At 45.3% G+C, this 19,389-nt stretch overlaps 1 protein-coding gene across 1 annotated transcript in view; it reads right to left on the bottom strand.

Annotated features, from left to right (window-relative positions):
- ERBB4 (erb-b2 receptor tyrosine kinase 4) overlaps window positions 1-19,389 on the bottom strand; it is a 416,629-nt gene that overhangs the window by 389,219 nt on the left and 8,021 nt on the right. The window contains exon 2 of the mRNA XM_014951952.1: window positions 16,479-16,630. Within this exon, the coding sequence (XP_014807438.1) occupies window positions 16,479-16,630 (152 nt within the window). The remainder of the gene's footprint in view (window positions 1-16,478; window positions 16,631-19,389) is intronic.

Raw genomic sequence — 19,389 nt, 5'->3', positions numbered from 1 at the left:
AAAGCCATCAGAGAAATGTGTGATGTTCCAGGCTGCTAAGATTTGCTCTCTCCAGCAGAGATCAGAGGCAGCAGGAAAGCAGAAGAGGCATTTAGCTCAATTAAAAAAATAAACAAATAAAAACAAAGCCTCGCATTGCGCGAGATGATGGCCGATTACCCGCCAGTTAAGCAAGGGGTAAGAAAAAGCATTGCCTTTTAAAAGTACTATCAGACAAGAGCCCTTTTTGTTTTGTGAGAGCTCCAGAGGGATACTCTGAGGTGCCTCTGGAGGATGGAGCTGAAGACATTTATTTAGGGAAACAAGAGGAGCCTTTATTAGGAGCTTTCCTGAAACCCAAGATGAAGGTCTCCTTATTTTGCTTCTGAGAAGTGCCTGCTAACCAGACGCAACAGGATTCATCCTTCTGGCAAATTAACATCCAGTGGACGCTGTCTTCAGCAGATCTGATAAATATTTGCATCCACTATGAATTCATGGCATGATGCAGCATTAAAATTTCATGGGAAAAGGAAAAATTAATAATTGTTTAAAGAGCTGTCAGGTTTGGGCTCCACACAGTTGCAGGGACAGTTACAGGCGTCAGACATTGTAAAACTGCCAGTTGCTTCACCTAACAAAATTTCAGCCCTTATTAGACATAAAAAGATACGTAATTTCCTTCCAGGGGTCAGAGTTAAAACCCATTACTTAAGGTAGAGCAGTTCAGCAAGAGCTTTAACAAACAACTAAAACTTGAAAGGGGCAAAACAAAAAAACCAGGACTACATCTCACAATCTGAAGGCACGTTTGGACAAAGGTGACCTTTTATGGGAGGAACTGAGGTGCAGAAATGCAACCAAAATTATTTCTTTTTAAACTGAAATCTCAAGGAGTGTTTGAACTCTACTCAAAGTCATTTAAATTAATAGGAATTTTATAACCCCTGGCTGCGGGCTTAGCTGGCTCTGGTGTGTTTGCACAAGTGTGCTCTGATTGCCTTATTTGAAATGGTTTCCATTCAGTGCTGAACTTTTTGCATTCATATCATCAGGCTGATGGAGCTGAGGACACCAGCCCCAGGACTAGTGACTGCTGTAAGATCTCTTGGAAACAGCTTCTACACACCTCCCAACCTGGGGCCATAAGAAACCACCCCTTTAACATTTTCCTCTCCCACTGCTCTGCCTAAGGAGAAACAGAAAACTTCCTAACGCAGGTTGCTCCCAACACCACCTGAAAAATCTTTTTTCAGAAAATAAATACACCCATAGGTGGTTTTACTCCTCCTTGGTGCAGGCATCAGCAGTGGATCCACAGCGCGATCTCTACTGAGCAAATCAGGTATCTCACGCTGCTACAATGGAAATCTAACAAGAGCAAGAAATAGTACCAAAAACATCAATCCAGGTGCAAAGCAGTTGGATGAAGAACCATTTTTCCTGCCTTGAACTGTTCCCTCTCCATCCAGCCCTTGGTGCCTGTGCTGCAGGACACAACACAGCCTCCCTGACGGAAAACAAACTCCAAAATGCCAGTTTCCAGCACATCTCCTTGCTCCCCACAGCACTCCTGGGTTTCCGTACACACTGCTTTCCCCAGCGGCACATTCCTAACCGAAGCTGGAAAAGGTGATCAAAAGCACACAGAACTGAGCACATAGAAAAGCTTGTACCAGGAACCTCACACGTGGAACCTTTGTGCACTGAAAACTAACATGGAAGTAAATGAGCCATTAAATCAGTATTTCCCATCAAAGCTGAATAAGTTTTTCACTTGATCTCAGGAACACCAGAGAACAGGACAAGCATATGGGATCAAACCCTTGCAGGGTTTGCAGGAAGAACTGGGGAACTTCCCAATGGAAATCAGCATGCGATACCTGTATCATTGCAATCCATTGAGGGAAAAGCATACTTAATCACCTTTTCTATTAATTAAAAACAACACATTTTTGTCAAACATAAGAATTACAAAGACAAAGCAAAACGGCATTTTATCATTTTACCAAAATTTGCATCTTGGATACTTCCAGCCAGCTCTATTTAGCCCTACACGGCTCAGCCCCATGTCCACCAACGCGAGCTGAATCGATCCCATAATAGGCAATGGTTGGGCTGCTCTGAGAGATGCAAATAAATTGATGTTGGTACAGATTAAAACATACTGGACCCCACTCTGCCCAAGGAAATGCTGGCTTGCCTACTAGGAACACCTGTAGTGTTTTTTGGGGCTTTGCTGTTTCATCAGCGCGGTATAAGCGTGCACTGGCTGAGCACATGCCAGATGGATTTGTGAGGGTCCTTCATTGCAAATGAATCAAAATTTCTCAATTTCAGTGGCCAGTAATGGAGAAATTTTTATCAAAAGACCATAATAATGTCAGGGAAAAGATGGCGTGAAAACACTTGCTTTGGAATGACTGATTTCCTTTCACAGAATACACATTGGCTACCCAACAGGCTCTAATGACACGGATTTGATTTTACATTTGATCAGTTTGATTGATTTTGGTGTCACCCAACCAGGGACACTTATAGGCAGTGCGAGAAATAAATGCCCTTTTAACCGCATTTTATTCTTATGTATGCATTGTTCTGCTAAAATAATTCATTGTATCCTAATGAAATGAGCACAACTGGCTCCAGGAATGAATGAATAGTCTCTCCCCGGTGATAGGTATTTATGTGCAGGGACGAAGGGTCTGTAATGGAAGATCTATCGTTAGTGCCTGAACCCGTTTTATCTTCATTTCACACGATACGAGTGAATTGAGTGTTGTTTTGGGGGTATAATTGATCTATAGCTGAAACAAATCAGCTCTGCAGCTAAGTGAGGAGATGAAGTAGTGGATAATCTGTAGTTTAAAACCAGCTGTTCTACCGAGATCAAATGATTACTTTGGCACCGAAATGATTAGCTGACAAGAGAGTGTGTTTCAGCATCTGCCATCATTACCGGGCACCGCTGCCGTAACCTCCGGCCACGCTGATGCCGGGCACCAGAGCTAATTGACAGCACGGCTGGGATCAGCTCGCCATTTGCTAAACTGATGGACCTCACCTGGCCTCAATTACAAATATCAGCATTTTCAGGAAACAAATAGGCAGAAGAGGCAGGGAAGGAGGATACTCAGCCGCCCGTCAGATAACTGTGACTGCAACAAATGCCAGCAAAACGTTTCAGGTTTAAGCTGCTCCCTACAGTGGTTTTAACATACCATAAACGTGTGCAAGTATTTCCCTCTTATTCCTCTCTGCTTGCACAGCTTTTGACAGCTATTGAGAAATGAAACTCACCCCATCCCTGTGACCTTCCGTAGGGATTCCTGCAATGTCTGGTTTTAATAGGTTTCCCCATTCTAGGCAAAGTTAAGGCGAGGTACCACCTGGTCACAAGAACATCACACAAAGAGGACAGAAATACAGGGAGGAGACAGGTTTGTAGTTTCCTTTCCTTTTTTCCCCAATCATCTGTGTGTCTAGCTACAAGAGCCTTTTCCAAAAATAACTGAGGTTACACAGCGGATGAGACATAAACATGTTCATAGAAACAGGTTGCAGAATCTGGCTACCAGAGCAGGGATGTTCTGCACTGAGCTCACTGGCTTGGAGAGAGGGAGGGTAACCCATCTGGAAATTGCACTTTCTTTCTTTCTTCTTCCTTTTAGCTAAAAGTCACCAGACTCCACAGAAATTAAAAATGGGATTTAAAAAACGACAGCAATCTACAAGATCTATTAGGTCACATTTTCCACACTTTTATCAAAGCAAGACAGTCCCTTACAATAGATATATTTTCTTCTAGTTGACCACTCAGTGGGTTTGAAAGGAATTAACTAATGTCTTCTGCTTCCCTAAGAGGTTACTCCACGCTTTCGCAGAGACAGCCATTATTCCCTGATATTCACTATGGATTTCCTTTCTTAGGCCTTCACTCCGCACTGTACTTTTGAAGGATGAATTGTCATTATCATTCCTGAAGTATGTACTACACAGGGTTGTTGCTTTCAATTTACAGCAGCTACAGGACATGTGCCTCACCACCCCTTCCAATCCCCCTTGCTCTTTGGCCCTTTCTGGAAGGGAAGCCAAGGAGTATGGAGCTGGCGGGTTATTTTCAGAAACCCCCATCCAAATTCAAGGTAGGAGGGGTACTTCTAAGTGTAAATGAGCAATGCTGGTATGAAAAGGGTTTAAAGCAATAATGTTCCACATCTTAGGCTTCCCCATTTGGAAGCAGCAATATACTTGCAGGTAGCCATAGGTTTCTCTGCTGGTTTTTTTCATAGGTTGCCTCCTGCAGAAAAAAGCAAGCACTTCCACCATCACCATAATTATCCAGAATTATAAAGCAATTTATAACACGTTACAGCTCCTTTGGTGGCACTTACGTTCTGAATCAATCCTAAAAAAACAGAAATCAGAATGAGTAGAACCATCAGACCACCCTCCCAGCTCTTGGACCACTTGGCTATGTCTCTTCCATCCTATTAAACTCGAACAGCATTTACTTTGAGGGTCTCTGGTCTCCATCTCGGGCATGTTATTTTCTTAAAGTATGAGCATAAACTCTCTTACGCAATATGTTTTTGATGTAACTTCTCTCTCCAGTGAGCAACATTAAGCTATTGCTATTATTTTTCCTGCACATAACAGCACAGGTTTGTCAAAATCGGCATGATATTTCTACCTTGCCTTTTGACATTTTCAAGTTTATTATGTTCAGACAGTACCTCAAAGCACTTCATTCTTCCTCTCTGGAAGGACTAATCACCACCAAAGGGGGAAAAGAAACACTGTGTGCTATTCAATACAGCATGCAGATACTACTACCCTTCTACTTAACTTCAAACACAAGCACTAGAAGTCGATGAGATCGGTTGTGCTTAACCACCTGCAGAAGCACTGCCTTGAACTAGTTCCTCGTCGCTTTAACCAAAACCTCTCAATTCCACCTTTCGGTTGGACACCAGGGACACCTCACCTCAGAAGTCAGTGTTAATTGATGTTACACCCTGTAAGATTCAGCATGCAGTTAACAGAGCTGTTCCTAGTGGCTGCTCGTTGGCTTGAGCAGACCCAACCTCAATCCCCAAAAGACACATCCCCTATCAACCCTAGCCAGCTCCAGCCTCCCTGGCTCCTCAGATCAGCCCCACACAACAGGAAGGCTTTTGCTAGGACACGTCCTTCTGCCTGGTCCCTTGATGTGCTGGTTTTGAAGTGAACACTCAGGAATGCCAACTTCTCCCTCCACTTCAGCCTTCCTGGGTACCCACACAGGCTGCCTGCACGACACATGTGGGGCTGTAACTAGATGGCCCAGTGCTAGGATCAGGTTTGGGGTGGGAGCGTGGCTGTTGCTGAGTGCTGCAATCTGCACAATTGTGCTGACATTTCTGAACTATAAAAGCCCCCCGGCAGGCATCTACAGAGAAAACCTTTAAAATTGATCCAGTTTAGCACAAAAACTGTTGGCTAAGCCTCCATCCGTCCCTTTGCTCCTCCACCCCTTGACACTGCTTACAGCAAAAGACTTTACTTTCCCTTTCATATGGCTTTTAAAAGCAATTCAAGCCCATTGATCCAGGACTCTGAGTCAGTGTATTACAATACAAGATTATTCAGTTTTCTGACGGCTTGTTTAATTTCATTTTATTCCATGGTAAAATAGGACTGGAGGGAGGGCGGGCTAGAGGAGAAATTGGCAATGTATTGCTTAAATGCTCAGGAAAACAGAAAAATGTCACTCAAAGGAAAGTATAAAATACTTCCACTTGGTGCAGGCTGCTAAACCACAATTACATATGTATCTATATGCCTATCTATACCTTGTCTGTGTATCCCGACTTCAATCTCTGTTCCACACAAAGATTTCAGAGGGCGGGTGGACAAAGAGGAAAATAAATAAGCCTTAAGGACACCTGAGCAAAGCTTGTCACTGCACAGCGTGAAACAGTGGAGTTTATGCCATCTCCTAGCTAGGGTAAGGCTAGGCTTGAAAACTCATTACACTCATGAATTTACTCCAAATAACCTTACTCTCGATGGTTGGAAGAAAACTACTCATTTGCTTTATAATCTAATAAATCCATTTATAATTTTAAAACACTTGCAACTATTTTTGTTTCTGTTGGCTAGTTTAACTTTACTCCATTGTTTGCTTTAGTCTGGCTTCAATTAGGCCAGCATTTCCATCCTCATCGGTAGGGGAGAGGTTTACATTTACAAGAGTAAGATCATTAACAGCATAAGGTGGTTGAAAGGGAGGGCATAATTGGTTTCACTCACCTAGAGGGAAGATCTGCTTCTAAGAGAAACAACACCTAATTAAGAAGGTTTGCACTGTTTTATTTTTAATAATGTCCTCCCTCCACTACCAGCTTTTTTATAGTACCCATCACAGCAGCTTCTGAGTTCTGGCTTAGGCACACGTATTTTGCAGACGTGCAGAGCTGACAGCAACAGCCCCCGTCAGCGACAGACAGAAGGAAGAGCCTGATGTGACACTAAACAATAGGAAAAGGAAGAAATTAATAGTCTGCATTTAATTTAAAAAAACAAACAAACAAAAAATCCAACCCAAAACAAAGCCTAGACATAGCCATGAATCTCAACGGCTGCTTCTGTTTACATTAAGAATTCGAATCCTGATCCATATTTTCATCAGTGGTAAGCTTCTGGGTGTCAGGGCCAGCTGGAAAGCACAACAGTTTGTCAGAAATTTGGCTGGCTGTGCACAGGCAAAGGCGGGTCACACAGCAGAGAAGTAAGGTGACAGTGCTGGCCCAGGACTGACATGGGGCAGAGCCAGCCAGGAGGTTTCCCTGCACCTCAAAGATCCCCAGCAGATGCTGCCCCAGGTGTAATGTGCTTCCATCAGCACGTGTTGATCACGAAGGGAAGGGCTAGGGTGAGTATGTACCCCCCAATACAGCCCTATATAGCAGGCTGTTAGGAAGGGAACAAGATCTGTGTTAGAGGAACACAGAGGAACAGGAGGAGGAAGGTCTTCCTGGCTATTGCTGATGCTGCATGACCAAAGCTCAGGAGTACATCCATTTTGCAGACTGCTCAACAGTTTAAGCAAAGAGCCCCCAGGCCCCTTCGTGACATTCCTGGGGTGATGGCAGACTTTGCCAGCTCCTCCAAACGCTTTCCCCTACCATTAACATCCTCCATGCACTGCCCAGGCTGAGCTGCTGCCAGCTGGCACCCATCCACCACATTACCTCTGCCAAACCTGGAAAGCACTCCACCTGGAGCAGTGAACCCTGCGTCCTGGGCATATTTTTGGTACTGAGGCCTCTTGCACCTCATAATCTCCCAGCAATGGTGCTGGGAAGGTGATGGCAATACTGTTGAATGGTGAACATTACTTGCAGCTGTGGCTGGCACCCCATTGCAAGTGGGAGAGCTCCCACAGCATGCCTCCCACGTCCACCTGGGCTTGGCAGGCACCCCCACAGCACCCAAAAGCTGCCAGAGAGGCTCCTGAGGTTCAGCAGAAAAGACAGCAAGAAAGATGTCACAAGGACCACCAGTGCGGCCCCTGGATGTGGGGGAGCCACCCCACATCACCTCCCCAGTGTTTTGCTCTGCCTAACAGAGGGCCACTTCACTGCAAGCACGAAAACAGTATAGCAAGCAAAAAGGGATATTACTGATCTCGAGCATGTGCGTGGGTCTGGGTTACTCTGAATAATTTAAGTCAGGCTTCTTTTATCTCTCTGCTGCTCCAGAGTTGCAACCGCTGCCACGCACATGAATCAGACAGGCTTCCTGAGCAGCTGGAGGTGGGGTGCCTCCAGTACAATGGGAGCTGAAAGGGAAATGCTAAAAGACAATTTAAAGAGACTCCTTAATCATCCTGGACTTCAAATCTTTACCTCTCATCTCCACGTGTGATACAGCTGAAGGATGCTTCGCCCCTAGCTGAAGGGGACACAGGCAGAGGCTGCAGGAGAGCCAGGGAAGCTCTTGGCCGCTGTCAACACAACAAAGGGGGAAAACAAAACCCCAGATTGGGCTCTATCCCCGTGTCCTCCCCCTAGGAGTTTGGTGGGGGAGCCTCTCCAAATTCCCTGTATGTGGGTGCACGCGTGTCAGCGAAGGGCCTGTTGACACCACCTGCTAAGCCCTTCACACAGATGACAGCACATGTTTTATACAGCAAATCGATCACAGGGAAGTGGACACAAGGGAATGTCGCCGCTCGTGCCTTCAGCAGCTTTTGCAGCACTCCCAAGAGCCAGCCCTGTGGCAGACGGGACGTGAGGAGCAGCCCAGTAATGTCCCCGGCAGGCCCAGGCTTCCCTGGATACAGGCATCATCTGCAGCCCTTCTCCATTACAACCTTCTCCAAAAAAATGCTTCCGGAGGGGCTGCACAGCACCTGGCACACACAGAGGCAAAGGGCCACTTTACAGTCCATCCGTGTGCCAAAACAGGAGCCTGAGTTTCCACAGCGCACGACTTCCCCTCCTAAACACAAGTGGTAATTTCAAACTGTAACTTTCATACAAAGCCACCAAAATTAATGGCTAAATTAATGGGGCAATAGCTAATGTACATATATTTGGCTATGGCTTGGCAGACCCAGCTTGAGGATTAATTATATATTAATTCCCTTCTACGTTTATTTTGCAGAAGCTAAAAATGTAATTCAAGCAGAAGAGTACCAGCTTGCAGAGTCTTTAATATTCTGTCAGCTGAAAGCAAAGGCCAAACTCCACTGCAGAGCTGATCTGGGCTGCTTGGTAGTGTTGCTTTGCTGGTAGGAAAAGGATAAGAAGGGAAAGAGAGGTTGCGCAAGTGGGTTTTTGAGTTATTTTTAGGGACAGGAGGTTGGTGTTGTGTATGGACGAGAAAGCAGCCTCCAAGCCCAGTTATTCTGCCTGTTGCAATGCCCTGGACAGCTATAAAAATAAAAGAATAGGGCTAGGAGGAGTATAAAACTGGAGTAAAAATCTGGCTGTGGGGAGCTAGCAAAAGCATTAGCTGCTTGGAGAAATGAAGCTGCTGGGTTTGTAAACAGCATTAAAAATAAAGGTCGAGCTGGACAGAAATAGCTGCGTGGCAAGCGAGGCCACTACGGCAGGGTAAGGAGGAGGGGGAAGGTGGGGAGAGGGCTTGGGGTGACCCCCCCATTGCTCTGCAGCTCCACTGAGGTCTGGTAGGAGGGAGCTGCCAGCGCAGCGCAGGGGGGGCACAGCAGGCACAGGGTGGCTGTTAGCCCCCCGGGGATTATTTGTCATCCCAGAGCAGGCAAGTGTGGCCAGGTGCAAGGGGGACATGTTGGCAGAGAAGGTGGGGAGGGAGGCAGATGGGAGGCTGGCAGCTGTGCAGGCAGCTTTTTTGCAGGGGGTGAGGGTTTGGAGGGGGGAAGAAGGGGAGGTGTGAGCAGGGTCCCTATCCTGCCGTGCTGCATCCAGCAGAGGAGATACACAAGCTAGAGGCTCACACCAAAGAAGTCTTGGCAGAGGCATGAAGTGAGCGGTACCGTGTCCTGGATCTACCAAAAAGGGGTTGAAACCAGATAGGCTGTTAAAAAAGGAGTTTCTGAGCATCCAAGGGAGGGAGGCACAGAGGTAGGTAAGGGCAGTCTGCAGCCCCACAAGGACATACCTAAATTACAGATACCCGACTGGGACAGCATAGGAAAGGAGACGCTGCAGAGACATGGGTGATGTCTTATCAGCATTATCATGAAAGGGCTGAGCACAAAAATAATGTAAAACCTTCAAATACATTTAGACCACAAAACACTGGAGGCCTTTTACCTACCAGCTGGGGAGGCTCTGGGAGTGGTGGGGTCGGGACGGAGCTGGGTGAGATTACGTTGGGGACTTATGTGGCACGTAATACTCATCTTCAATAGCAGGGACCAGGCACCAGCCACCCAGGCACTGTCCCACACATCGAGGGCCAAGGGACACGTGAACACCGCTGCCCAGTTAGTGGCAAGGGAGACGAGCAGGACAGCACAATGTTTTGAGAGGGGGCGAGCGCTGCTTTGGGACATGGTGATCCCTGCCCTCAGGTTAATGGAACCACTCGATTTGTTATCACCACCTCACCAATTACCATAACAGCATCCAGCACGAGCTTCCCATTTCACTCTCTGCTTCTGAACACAGGACAGATTTGAAAGATCCCACAAATCTAGGCCACTCCTCACCTTGGCAATCAACACATCCTGGCCATTTTGAGACCAATATAAACCACTGGGATTATTTTAAGCCACTGATTCTGCAAAAGCAACGGGAAATGGAAGAAGCAGCTGTCCTCCTAGAGGAGAGCTGTGTCACACACGTTTTTTGCAGTTAGCCTCTGCTCTCATTTCACCCTCCGAGTTTGGGATCCAACTCACCTTACACAGCTCGGGTTCATCCAACATAATTGGCAGCTGATCACAGCTGGCATAAAACATTTTGCCCACGCCAGAAGTGTGGCTCAGCATGCCACTGGCTTCTTGTAATCCATGCAGCGGAGCAGTTGTGTTGTTGCGTACACAGGATGCCCTAGCCAGGTTTACACAGCAAGTTGGGGGTCTACTCTTTCCACCTGGATTTATGTGGCACACAGAGCCCTGCCCCTCATGCCACTGGGGCACACCATTAGGCACTTTATGCTTCATATTCTGATGAGTAAGGTCCTGGGAGGGTAGTTACAAATACATAAATACATGTATTTGATTTCCAGATTTGTAATTACCTGGAGACCACTTTGCTTCTTGCTAGCCAAGGACAAATCACATGCTGACAAAGCTCTCCTAATGCAATGCACTGCAGGACAAATGGTACAGGGCAGCTTTGCCCAGCAAACTCCTCCAAAATCCCTGTGCTGGTGTAGGGCCAGACCACAACACTTTCCAAGCACTTCTGGGGAAAATCCTCCTCCACATAGGCATAGCCAGCCCATAGCCTCTTTCTGGGGACTCCTGACAGGCACTACACTCCACATCTCACTCCCTTTCTGCTGAGCTGGGACCTCATTGAAGCCTGTCAGCTGGGAATTAAGATACCATTTTGTGGCAGAAGAGGATGCAGAGCTGTGCTGCCGGGCCTTCGGGAGCCATGCGTATCATCACAGTGATCTGCCGAGCAAACTAGACAAGGCAATGCCCTCCTGTCTCTGCACTCCCCTCCCTGACACGTGTGTTCAGATTGCAGGCTCTCTTTTGTGCCCATGTCTCCACTGAGCTTTGCCACTAGAGCTTTCAGAAGGGTCTGCTTAGACCCACGAGTCCCTTTAAAAGACCCTTTTAAATCAGAAGTAGCTCTGAATACCCAGGGGCCAGACAGCGTTGTCTGAAATCAGCCCTTCCCATGGCTGCTCTGGCAGTTCTCCTCTCTTGGAGGGGTCTGTCTGACCCAGTCTTCCTCAAAGGCTATAACACAACCAGAAAGAAAAAAATACATAAAACCCAACCCCCCCCAAATTCCATCTGCCACAAAGTCTAAACGTGACGGTAAGGAAAGCGAGAAGTATGGGGCTATACGTCTTTGCAGTAACGGCGGTGGCTATAAAGCTGCCCACCATGAAACACCCACTCTGTTAACTGGCAGGCAGATAGCTGCCAACGTAGCTGTGGCTGAGGGTGCTACAAAGGCACTATAGAGGTAAATGAAAAAAGAATTTATAAAGCGGTGGTAGATCATTTTTGAAGGCTGTTGATTGCAGTTAGAAATAAGTTTCATAATCGTTTGGGAGACTTATTGCAGAGAACAGCACAGAACTCTGGCCATGTCTTCAAAAATAAATAATCTGAATTGGTTAAATAAAACCCAGGCACGAGAAGATAATTTACTGACTACGAATGGGTAAAAGCCTGGGCATTAGTCAAAGATAACTCTCGTTCACCAAATGTGTTTAACTGAACAAGAGCACTTGCAGAAGATTGTTTTGTGGTATACTAATTGTGTATTTTATTTTGAAAATTGAATACGGAAATGCTAATAAGAAATAAGAATCATCCACAACACAAAATGCCAGCTTTGCCAAGTGAAACCAGAATAGGTTGCTGCTTCTGAAACCAAATAGTCATCTGCAATATAAACTAGTAGGCACGATCTGAGCTTTTCTCAAGATTTTCTGAAATCCAAACCAGGAAAACAAATCTCTGCTCTAGCCTTGACGAGACTCAAAATACGCACCAGCTCAACCAGCTTATTTAGTTTCACAGAGCGAGTCCCAGTGCAAAAACCTGGCCTATGCAATTAGCTGAAGGATGCCGGTGGCTTGGGAAGTGCTGGGAGACTGAGCCCAACCTCTTCCCACACCATAACTGCTGGTTTGCTGGGTGAGCCTGGACACACAAAAAGGACAAGAGAGCCCACAAGGTCTGTTTTCCACTCACTTATTTGTCCTGCCCAGTTCAGTCATGCTCTTGGAAACAGTAGCTTCTCCCACTTCAGCCCGTGGAGAGACTGCCTCGACCTCAACAGCAGCAATGTGCTGCATTAACCTTAGCCTCATTTCATTGCTGGAGCTTGTAGTGATGGGACTCCAACGACTGAATTGCCCCGTTGTACATTTTTTGTCAGTAGGTTGAGCCTCAGAAGAATACCAAAGAGAACCAGCTATCAGCCCGCAGTCAGAAACACGTTGTTTTTCCCCGCACTCAGGCTTAGACACATTTTTTCCTCTTATTGAGCGCTCCTTTCCTGTGCCAGGACTCCCATTGCAGCCACGGTGCAGGGAAGCACCAAGCAGCAGGAACAGAGCTGATGGAGCTGGAGGGTAGGACACGCAGAGGACAACTTCACACTGCAATTGCTCCACCTTGTTTTGGCCACCCACAGGCAAGCAATACCAAGACTATTTTTGCTTCTGGTTGTGTTACAAAATACATAAAACTAAACCAGCAGATGTGTACTCCTGTTCCACACACGCAAGAAAATGATAGCAAAAAACCCCACTAGTGTATACAATAATCTCTTCTTGAATGCATGAAGCTCCTCATGACCTTAAAGCCATGCACTGGGCTGGCAGGCCAAAATGTTTACGTGGTTGAGCATTTCGTTCTGGTGACAGGCAGCCCTTTTAAGTCTTAATCAGCAGATATCAGGAGAGCTAACTCATAGACATAAAGAAAATCTACTTAGGGAATAAATGTCTAAATAAGTATGAGAGATGGGATGCTGATCTTTTAATGTTCCTCTGCAGGGTAAACAAAATTATGAGGGGTTTTTTTTCAGTTTAATTCATTTATGGTATTTGTCTATTATCGCATGATAAAAAGGCTCAGCATGTCTAGCTCACTAGGTCTTCCCTCTTGTCCTGGAGTGAGAGGCTGCCCAGCTAAACTGAGCACTAACAAGAAGGCAGGCAGGCACACAAGGCCATGGAGCTCATCAGCCATACGTACAGATAATCCAGGGGTATGTCAACTGCCTCCCTCAAGTCCATTTGGTGAAGAACGCGGGCAATTATTGCAATAGAGACTATGAAAAACTGGAGCAGACTGGAGGCACATCATCTTGCACAAGTTCACCATAGAATCATAGAACAGTTTGGGTTGGAAGGGACCTTAAGGATCATCGAGTTCCAAGCCCCATTTCCACAGGCAGGGACACCTCCCACCAGGTTGCTCAAAGCCCCATCCAGCCTGGTCTTGAACACCTCCAGGGATGGGGTATCCACAGCTTCCCTGGACAACCTGTTCCAGTGTCTCACCACCCTCACAGGAAAGAATTTCTTCCTAACATTCAATCTAAATCTCCTCTCTTTCAGTTTAAAACCGTTACCCCTTGTCCTATCACTACATGCCCTTGCAAAAGGTCCTCTCCAGTTTTCTTCTAGGCCCCCTTTAGGTACTGCAAGGCCACTATAGGGTCTACCCAGAGCCTCCTCTTCTCCAGCTGAACATCCCCGACTCTCAGGCCCACCTCTCAAGTCTGTTAAGGTCCCTCTGGATACCATCACTTCCCTCCAGTGTGTTGACTGTGCAACACAGCTTGGTGTCATCAGCAAAGTTGCTGAGGGTGCACTCAATCCCACTGTCCATGTCTTTGACAAAGATGTTAAACAGCACAGGTCCCAATACTGACCCCTGAGGAACACCACTCGGACATGGAGCCACTAACAGGAACTCTTTGTGTCCATCCATCCAATTCCCTTTCCATCGGGACCTGAGTGGTCCATCGTCAAATCCATGTCTCTCCAATTTAGAGACAAGGATGTTGTCCGGGACAGTGTCAAAATTTATTTCAGTCTGAGAGACAAATAGCCTTTCCTTTAGTTATCTCCCATCTGTCACTTTCATTTGGCCATTAAAACCATTTTTAAAATGATAAACCAAGCAATACTGCCTAACTAATGAATGTCGAATTATCGGTGTAAATATGCCAACATTTATTTATTTATTTGCCTCACCAAGAACATGTTCTCCTCTGTTTGGTTTTCTATTTTAATGACTACAATTTATCATATTAACTAGACTTCCAGTTTGCTGGGTTTTGTTACAAGTTCTGCTTTTTACTGAGACATATGCAAGAGAGCAGTCTCAGGTAAGAGAATTAATAAAACTAATAAAAAAGCAATAGTGGCTCACCAAAAAGCACAAGTGACTGAACATTTGCTACACAAGGCCCTTGCTTCTTCCTCATTTGCTGATTTTACTGCCCATTTTCCACCAGTATTTTACTCTGCTTATGGCAGCTCTCCACAAGGAACGTTAATTCCCCACTTTGCAAATAATCTGCTTTCCCTGCTTACCAGCAGGCAGCATAGGAAGGAAGGAAAGCTGAAGCAGGAGAACCATCCATGATGACTTCAAGCCTTGCACAATGGCCCAGTTGGGAGTTTCAAGAGACATCTGAAACTCCAGCAATGCCTGAATCAGTGCAGGGATCCTGTCAATGCAGGAGGTATCTATCTGCTGCCTGTCTAACGTGGTAGGAAACCAGTTAGTCCAGCTGCACCAAGGCTATATCTATTTCAGAGAGCAAGCATATGTGTTTTCCCCACCTGTCACAACTGTGAAATGTATAGATAGCATTTACTTCCTAGGCATTCGTCACTCAAATTAACAGGCAACCTGTTAGTCTGAGTGTAATTAGCACCCCAAACTTTACTCCAGACATATCCCGTAGCTGAAATTTGTTTGCAGATCTTTAAGCATCCTGGTGTACCCTTTGAGTAAATACAGGCCAAGGTAGAGAGTGGAAATCCTGTGAAATCCTCAACAAATTTAACATGAAGCAAAGCTAAACACGCTGTTGGAAAATCTGCTGTGCCTTTGTCAGAACCCATAACGGAACGTTCACATTTTTACAAACTGAAATTGAGCAGCAGGTTCACCCGAGACCCGGCAAACCAAATGACAGTGTAACACAACCTGCCAGGGCTGACTCCTGCCGCCCTCTTCCTGCTGCCGGATTGAAACCTGCCGCTCCCTCGACATGCTTTGCATGAAAATGCCACTTACATACAGACACGCATCTTGAAAAATGACACTAGGGTCTTGCAGAAGCGTATGCAAGTGATACCATATGATACGAGTGGTGTAAACCCTTGTCTGTGTCATGGCTTGACTTCTTCTGTTGGAGAGTATGACCAGCACAGCCTACAACCACACTGCCACAGGCTGCCTTTCCTACTGTGGCCCTCACACCCATATACCAGTTCCTTCCCTGTTGCAGCCACATGGTCTGCAGCATCCTCGGTTGCCCACCTGAGTGCATTCAATCACTCCTTTGTGGGTTATTTCTTAAAACATAACCAGTTTTGAAACACCAAAATAATGATGGCCTTAATTTTTTTAAATTCAGGATTCACCTTTCCCTCCTTGTGGTTGCTAGCTCATTAACAGGGTATGCACAAACCACACTGAAATGTTCCTTCAAAAACCCAAAGGCCAAAAGCTTGATGTTTACTTGAAGTTTTGAAGTAAAGAGGGCTGAGGGAGAGCACAACCCAGGCTCCATGGTGGCAGGACAGCCTTCATTGATCACAGACTTCCCCTGGATGCTGGAGATTCAGTTACACTCGTAACTCCAGTCTTGTACACAAAGAGGGTTTTATGTTCACTCAACAATCACCTTTTTTTTTCTTAAGTGCTCTACAAACATTGGCCAGAGTTGTTCCCTTGCCTAGTCCACCAATCAGTCCATTTATAGCATTTTATTAGGATTAGCTTCTCCAATCCTCCAGTGCTTATCTGCATGATTCGCTGACCTTCCCAAACCCTACTTTACCTGCTCCATACCTGCTGGCAACATACACTGTATAGCGACCTGCAAGGTGTCACCTTTCTGTGTAGTGACACGGTTTTCTCCCCCGAGCCCTGGGTAAATCTAAACGACGCATACTCAGAGCATCTGTCACAGCAATGACATTGCTCTTGTTCTCTGTACATCTGTGACATTTTATTATCCTCTTACAATATTGCAGCGGAGTTAGTGGGAAAGAGACCTGCCCTTCTCCATCCCAGTACCCGTGGCTACTCCCCTAAGCACAGAGGAGGGAAGGAAGGAAAGAAGATTTCTTACCCGTAGGAAGGAGAGGTCTCGGTTGTGCTCAATGCTCGTGATTTCCAGGTTGCCCATAACTACCTCGCAGTTCTCATAGTACTTGCGCAGGGCCCGATACTGCTGCTCCAGGTCAGAGAGGGAGCTCAGCTTGTTCTCGGTGCCGGCACACACTGCAAGAAACCACAGGACAAACAGTCAGGATGAGCGTGAAAGAGGGACACAGGAGCAGAGGAGACAAAGTTTGTATACAGGGATACAGGCAATTGTAACAAAAATCCGTAACTATTCATGGGATTGGGTCCCGCAAAAAAACCAACCCAGCACAAGTTACTTGAATATCACAGGAAGGTAGAACTAAGGTCCATGATCGTCTCAGCAATTTAAACACATCTCACCAAATGGGATGAAATGCTGGTATTTACCACCAAACGCATAAAGGCTGAAAATGCAGAAATACAGGAAAAACATAGAACTAGTCGAGCCCAGAACCTAAAGGGCCAAACCCAGGTGTCAGTGGAATCACTACTAGTTCTGCCAATGACAGAATCGGACACTGAACAGGGATGCCCCAACCACAGACACAAGGCTGAAGAGACCTGTGCATCCCAGCTGACCTGGGTAATCCACCATTTTCCCTATTCAGCTGATGCTCAGAATGGTCTGTTGGACAAGCCAAGAGCAACCTGACCAGAAGGTTTATACCCAACATTGCTTCCCCATCACTTTCCTTAAGACCCCAGCTCTTTCCAGCTTTATGCAATTAAATAGGAGAAAGACAACAGCAAAAAAACCCAACATCTTTCCACAAGTCACCAGACTGAAGGTACAGTGGAGATGTGGCAGACGAGTTAGGAAACACCATCCTAATCCAGATAGTTTTCAGAAGATGCTCTCAAATATTATACAACGCTGTTCTAAATTTTTAAGTCCAGTTTAAAGCTACTTAAATGGCCAAAGGTAGGGATGGGCTTTTTTTTTTCCTGCATGAACTTACTTTTCCTCTCTACCAACAACTTGTGGGTTGTTCTTATCTGTGAGCAAATTAATCTGAATATATCCAAACTTTTGAAATGGCCATTATATTATGCAAAACATGAGCCAGACCAGAATAGCATTTCTGGAGTCATTCCCACTCCTGGATTAAATCAATACAAACAAAACTCTCCATGACTGGAAGCATAATCAGTAAAATTGGCTAAAATATGCTCTTTTGAATGATGCAGGTCCTTTTTATAAATATCAAAAGTAATTAGGTTTTTGAGTACTACTATTATTGACTGTTTACTTACTACATCCTCCCCACCCCTTTTTTTTTTTAATAGAAAAAGGAACAATTCTCGTCTCTGTTCTCTGCTGTGGTCTCTCTGCTGCAGAGCAATCTGCCCTTGTGCCAGGGCGATTCAAACTTCAAGCAGCCTCTTGGCGAAGGGCTTCAGGAGGCAGCCAGAAACCCACAAACTCCTCAAAGTTTTCTCCCAAGGAAACTCCCTCCACCCTAAAAACGGCAGCAGAAATCTCTTCCCTCCTGAACCACAACTCTCTGCTGGGGAAGGATAGCAGTGGGTGGTTTCGTGGGGAGCCATTCATGGGATGAAGGTTTTATCAGATCCTTCTCAAGTTTTGTGTTTCCAGCAGGTAAAGAGCACGGACCAAAGCTGAACAGGCACTATGTAGGACTAATTTTCCAATAATGCATCTTGTCTAGATACCAAAGGAAATATTATAAGGATTTTATTATTATTATTATTTCTTCCTATGACCTGGTAGAGTAAAATTTCAAAGTCCTCACTAAATTTTAAAGCTTTAAATATTTGACATATATTCATTATACTGTGTTGCAGAAACCAGATCTGGTTGGTTTGCTCAGGTTTTAAAATAAAAACTAACACCTCAACTCAAGGCTTTATTCAGAACACCAACATTTCCATTTTGAAAGTTTTGTTGTAAAACCTTACCACTTAGAGTAAAACATATCTAAAAAAGATTTTGTTTATAATATTTCAATAGCTACATCTGGGGATTCCCAAGATGGAAAGACGTGGTCCCTGCTAGGACCTGACATAGCTCTGCTGGACTGGAAACACCTGGGAGGAGGTGTTTCTGCTGCTAGGGGATGGCACATCTTTCTTTTTTAAATACAAAGCCCTGTCCTAGCTCATATTTGAAGTTTTATTCCGAACAACCTCAAGATCTGCTGTACAAGCATCTCCATCCTTCAGGGAGACACATGCCTGTCCCTGTCAGAAGACTTCAGAAATGCTCACTATCAATTACAGAATCAGTTTGTTTGCTTTTTCCTTAAAAGCAGCAGCAGCAGCAGCATCTATAACAACAGGATTGACTGTGTTTCCAGCCAAATAAGTATTATTCTGTCTTAAGGCTCCTGAGGACTAATAAATAATTTCTGTTCCATTTCGCAATTGGTGCTAAGGATCAACACAGCTCAGAAAACAATTCCAGCAGCTCAGCTAATAAAGCTATACACTGCAACACCGGTATTTCGTGTTGCACACCCATTAAACATTTCCCAAAAGCTAATTTAGCCATTTGTTGCTGTAAGGAGGCAGAACACCTGGAGTCTGCTCTTGCAAGAGGATTCAACAGGGGTGAAGCCAGCCCAGATGTAAGCTGGGGCTGCAGATTTTATTCGAGTAAGATTAGATTGATTTTGTACAACCAAACCACTGCAGTAACTGCTCGCAGCTTTTGACAAAGCTACAGAAATCAATTCTTTCAGATGAATAAAAATCTTAAAATCAAATTTAGAAGAAATCATGATGATCTTTAAAGTTATCTTATAGCAACTCTAAACATTTAATTTTTGTACCTCACACACACACACACACAAAATCTAAAGAAATTGGTTAAAAATTGCCTCAAATCAAATAGTACACCCAAAGTGAGACTATCCTACATCAATTGGGGGGGG

Source organism: Calidris pugnax, unplaced genomic scaffold (genome assembly GCF_001431845.1).
Source record: "Calidris pugnax isolate Ruff unplaced genomic scaffold, ASM143184v1 scaffold179, whole genome shotgun sequence".
Lineage (NCBI taxonomy): Eukaryota > Metazoa > Chordata > Aves > Charadriiformes > Scolopacidae > Calidris > Calidris pugnax.
The sequence above is the reverse complement of the archived record's forward strand: the minus strand, read 5'-3'. Positions and strand labels throughout refer to the sequence as shown.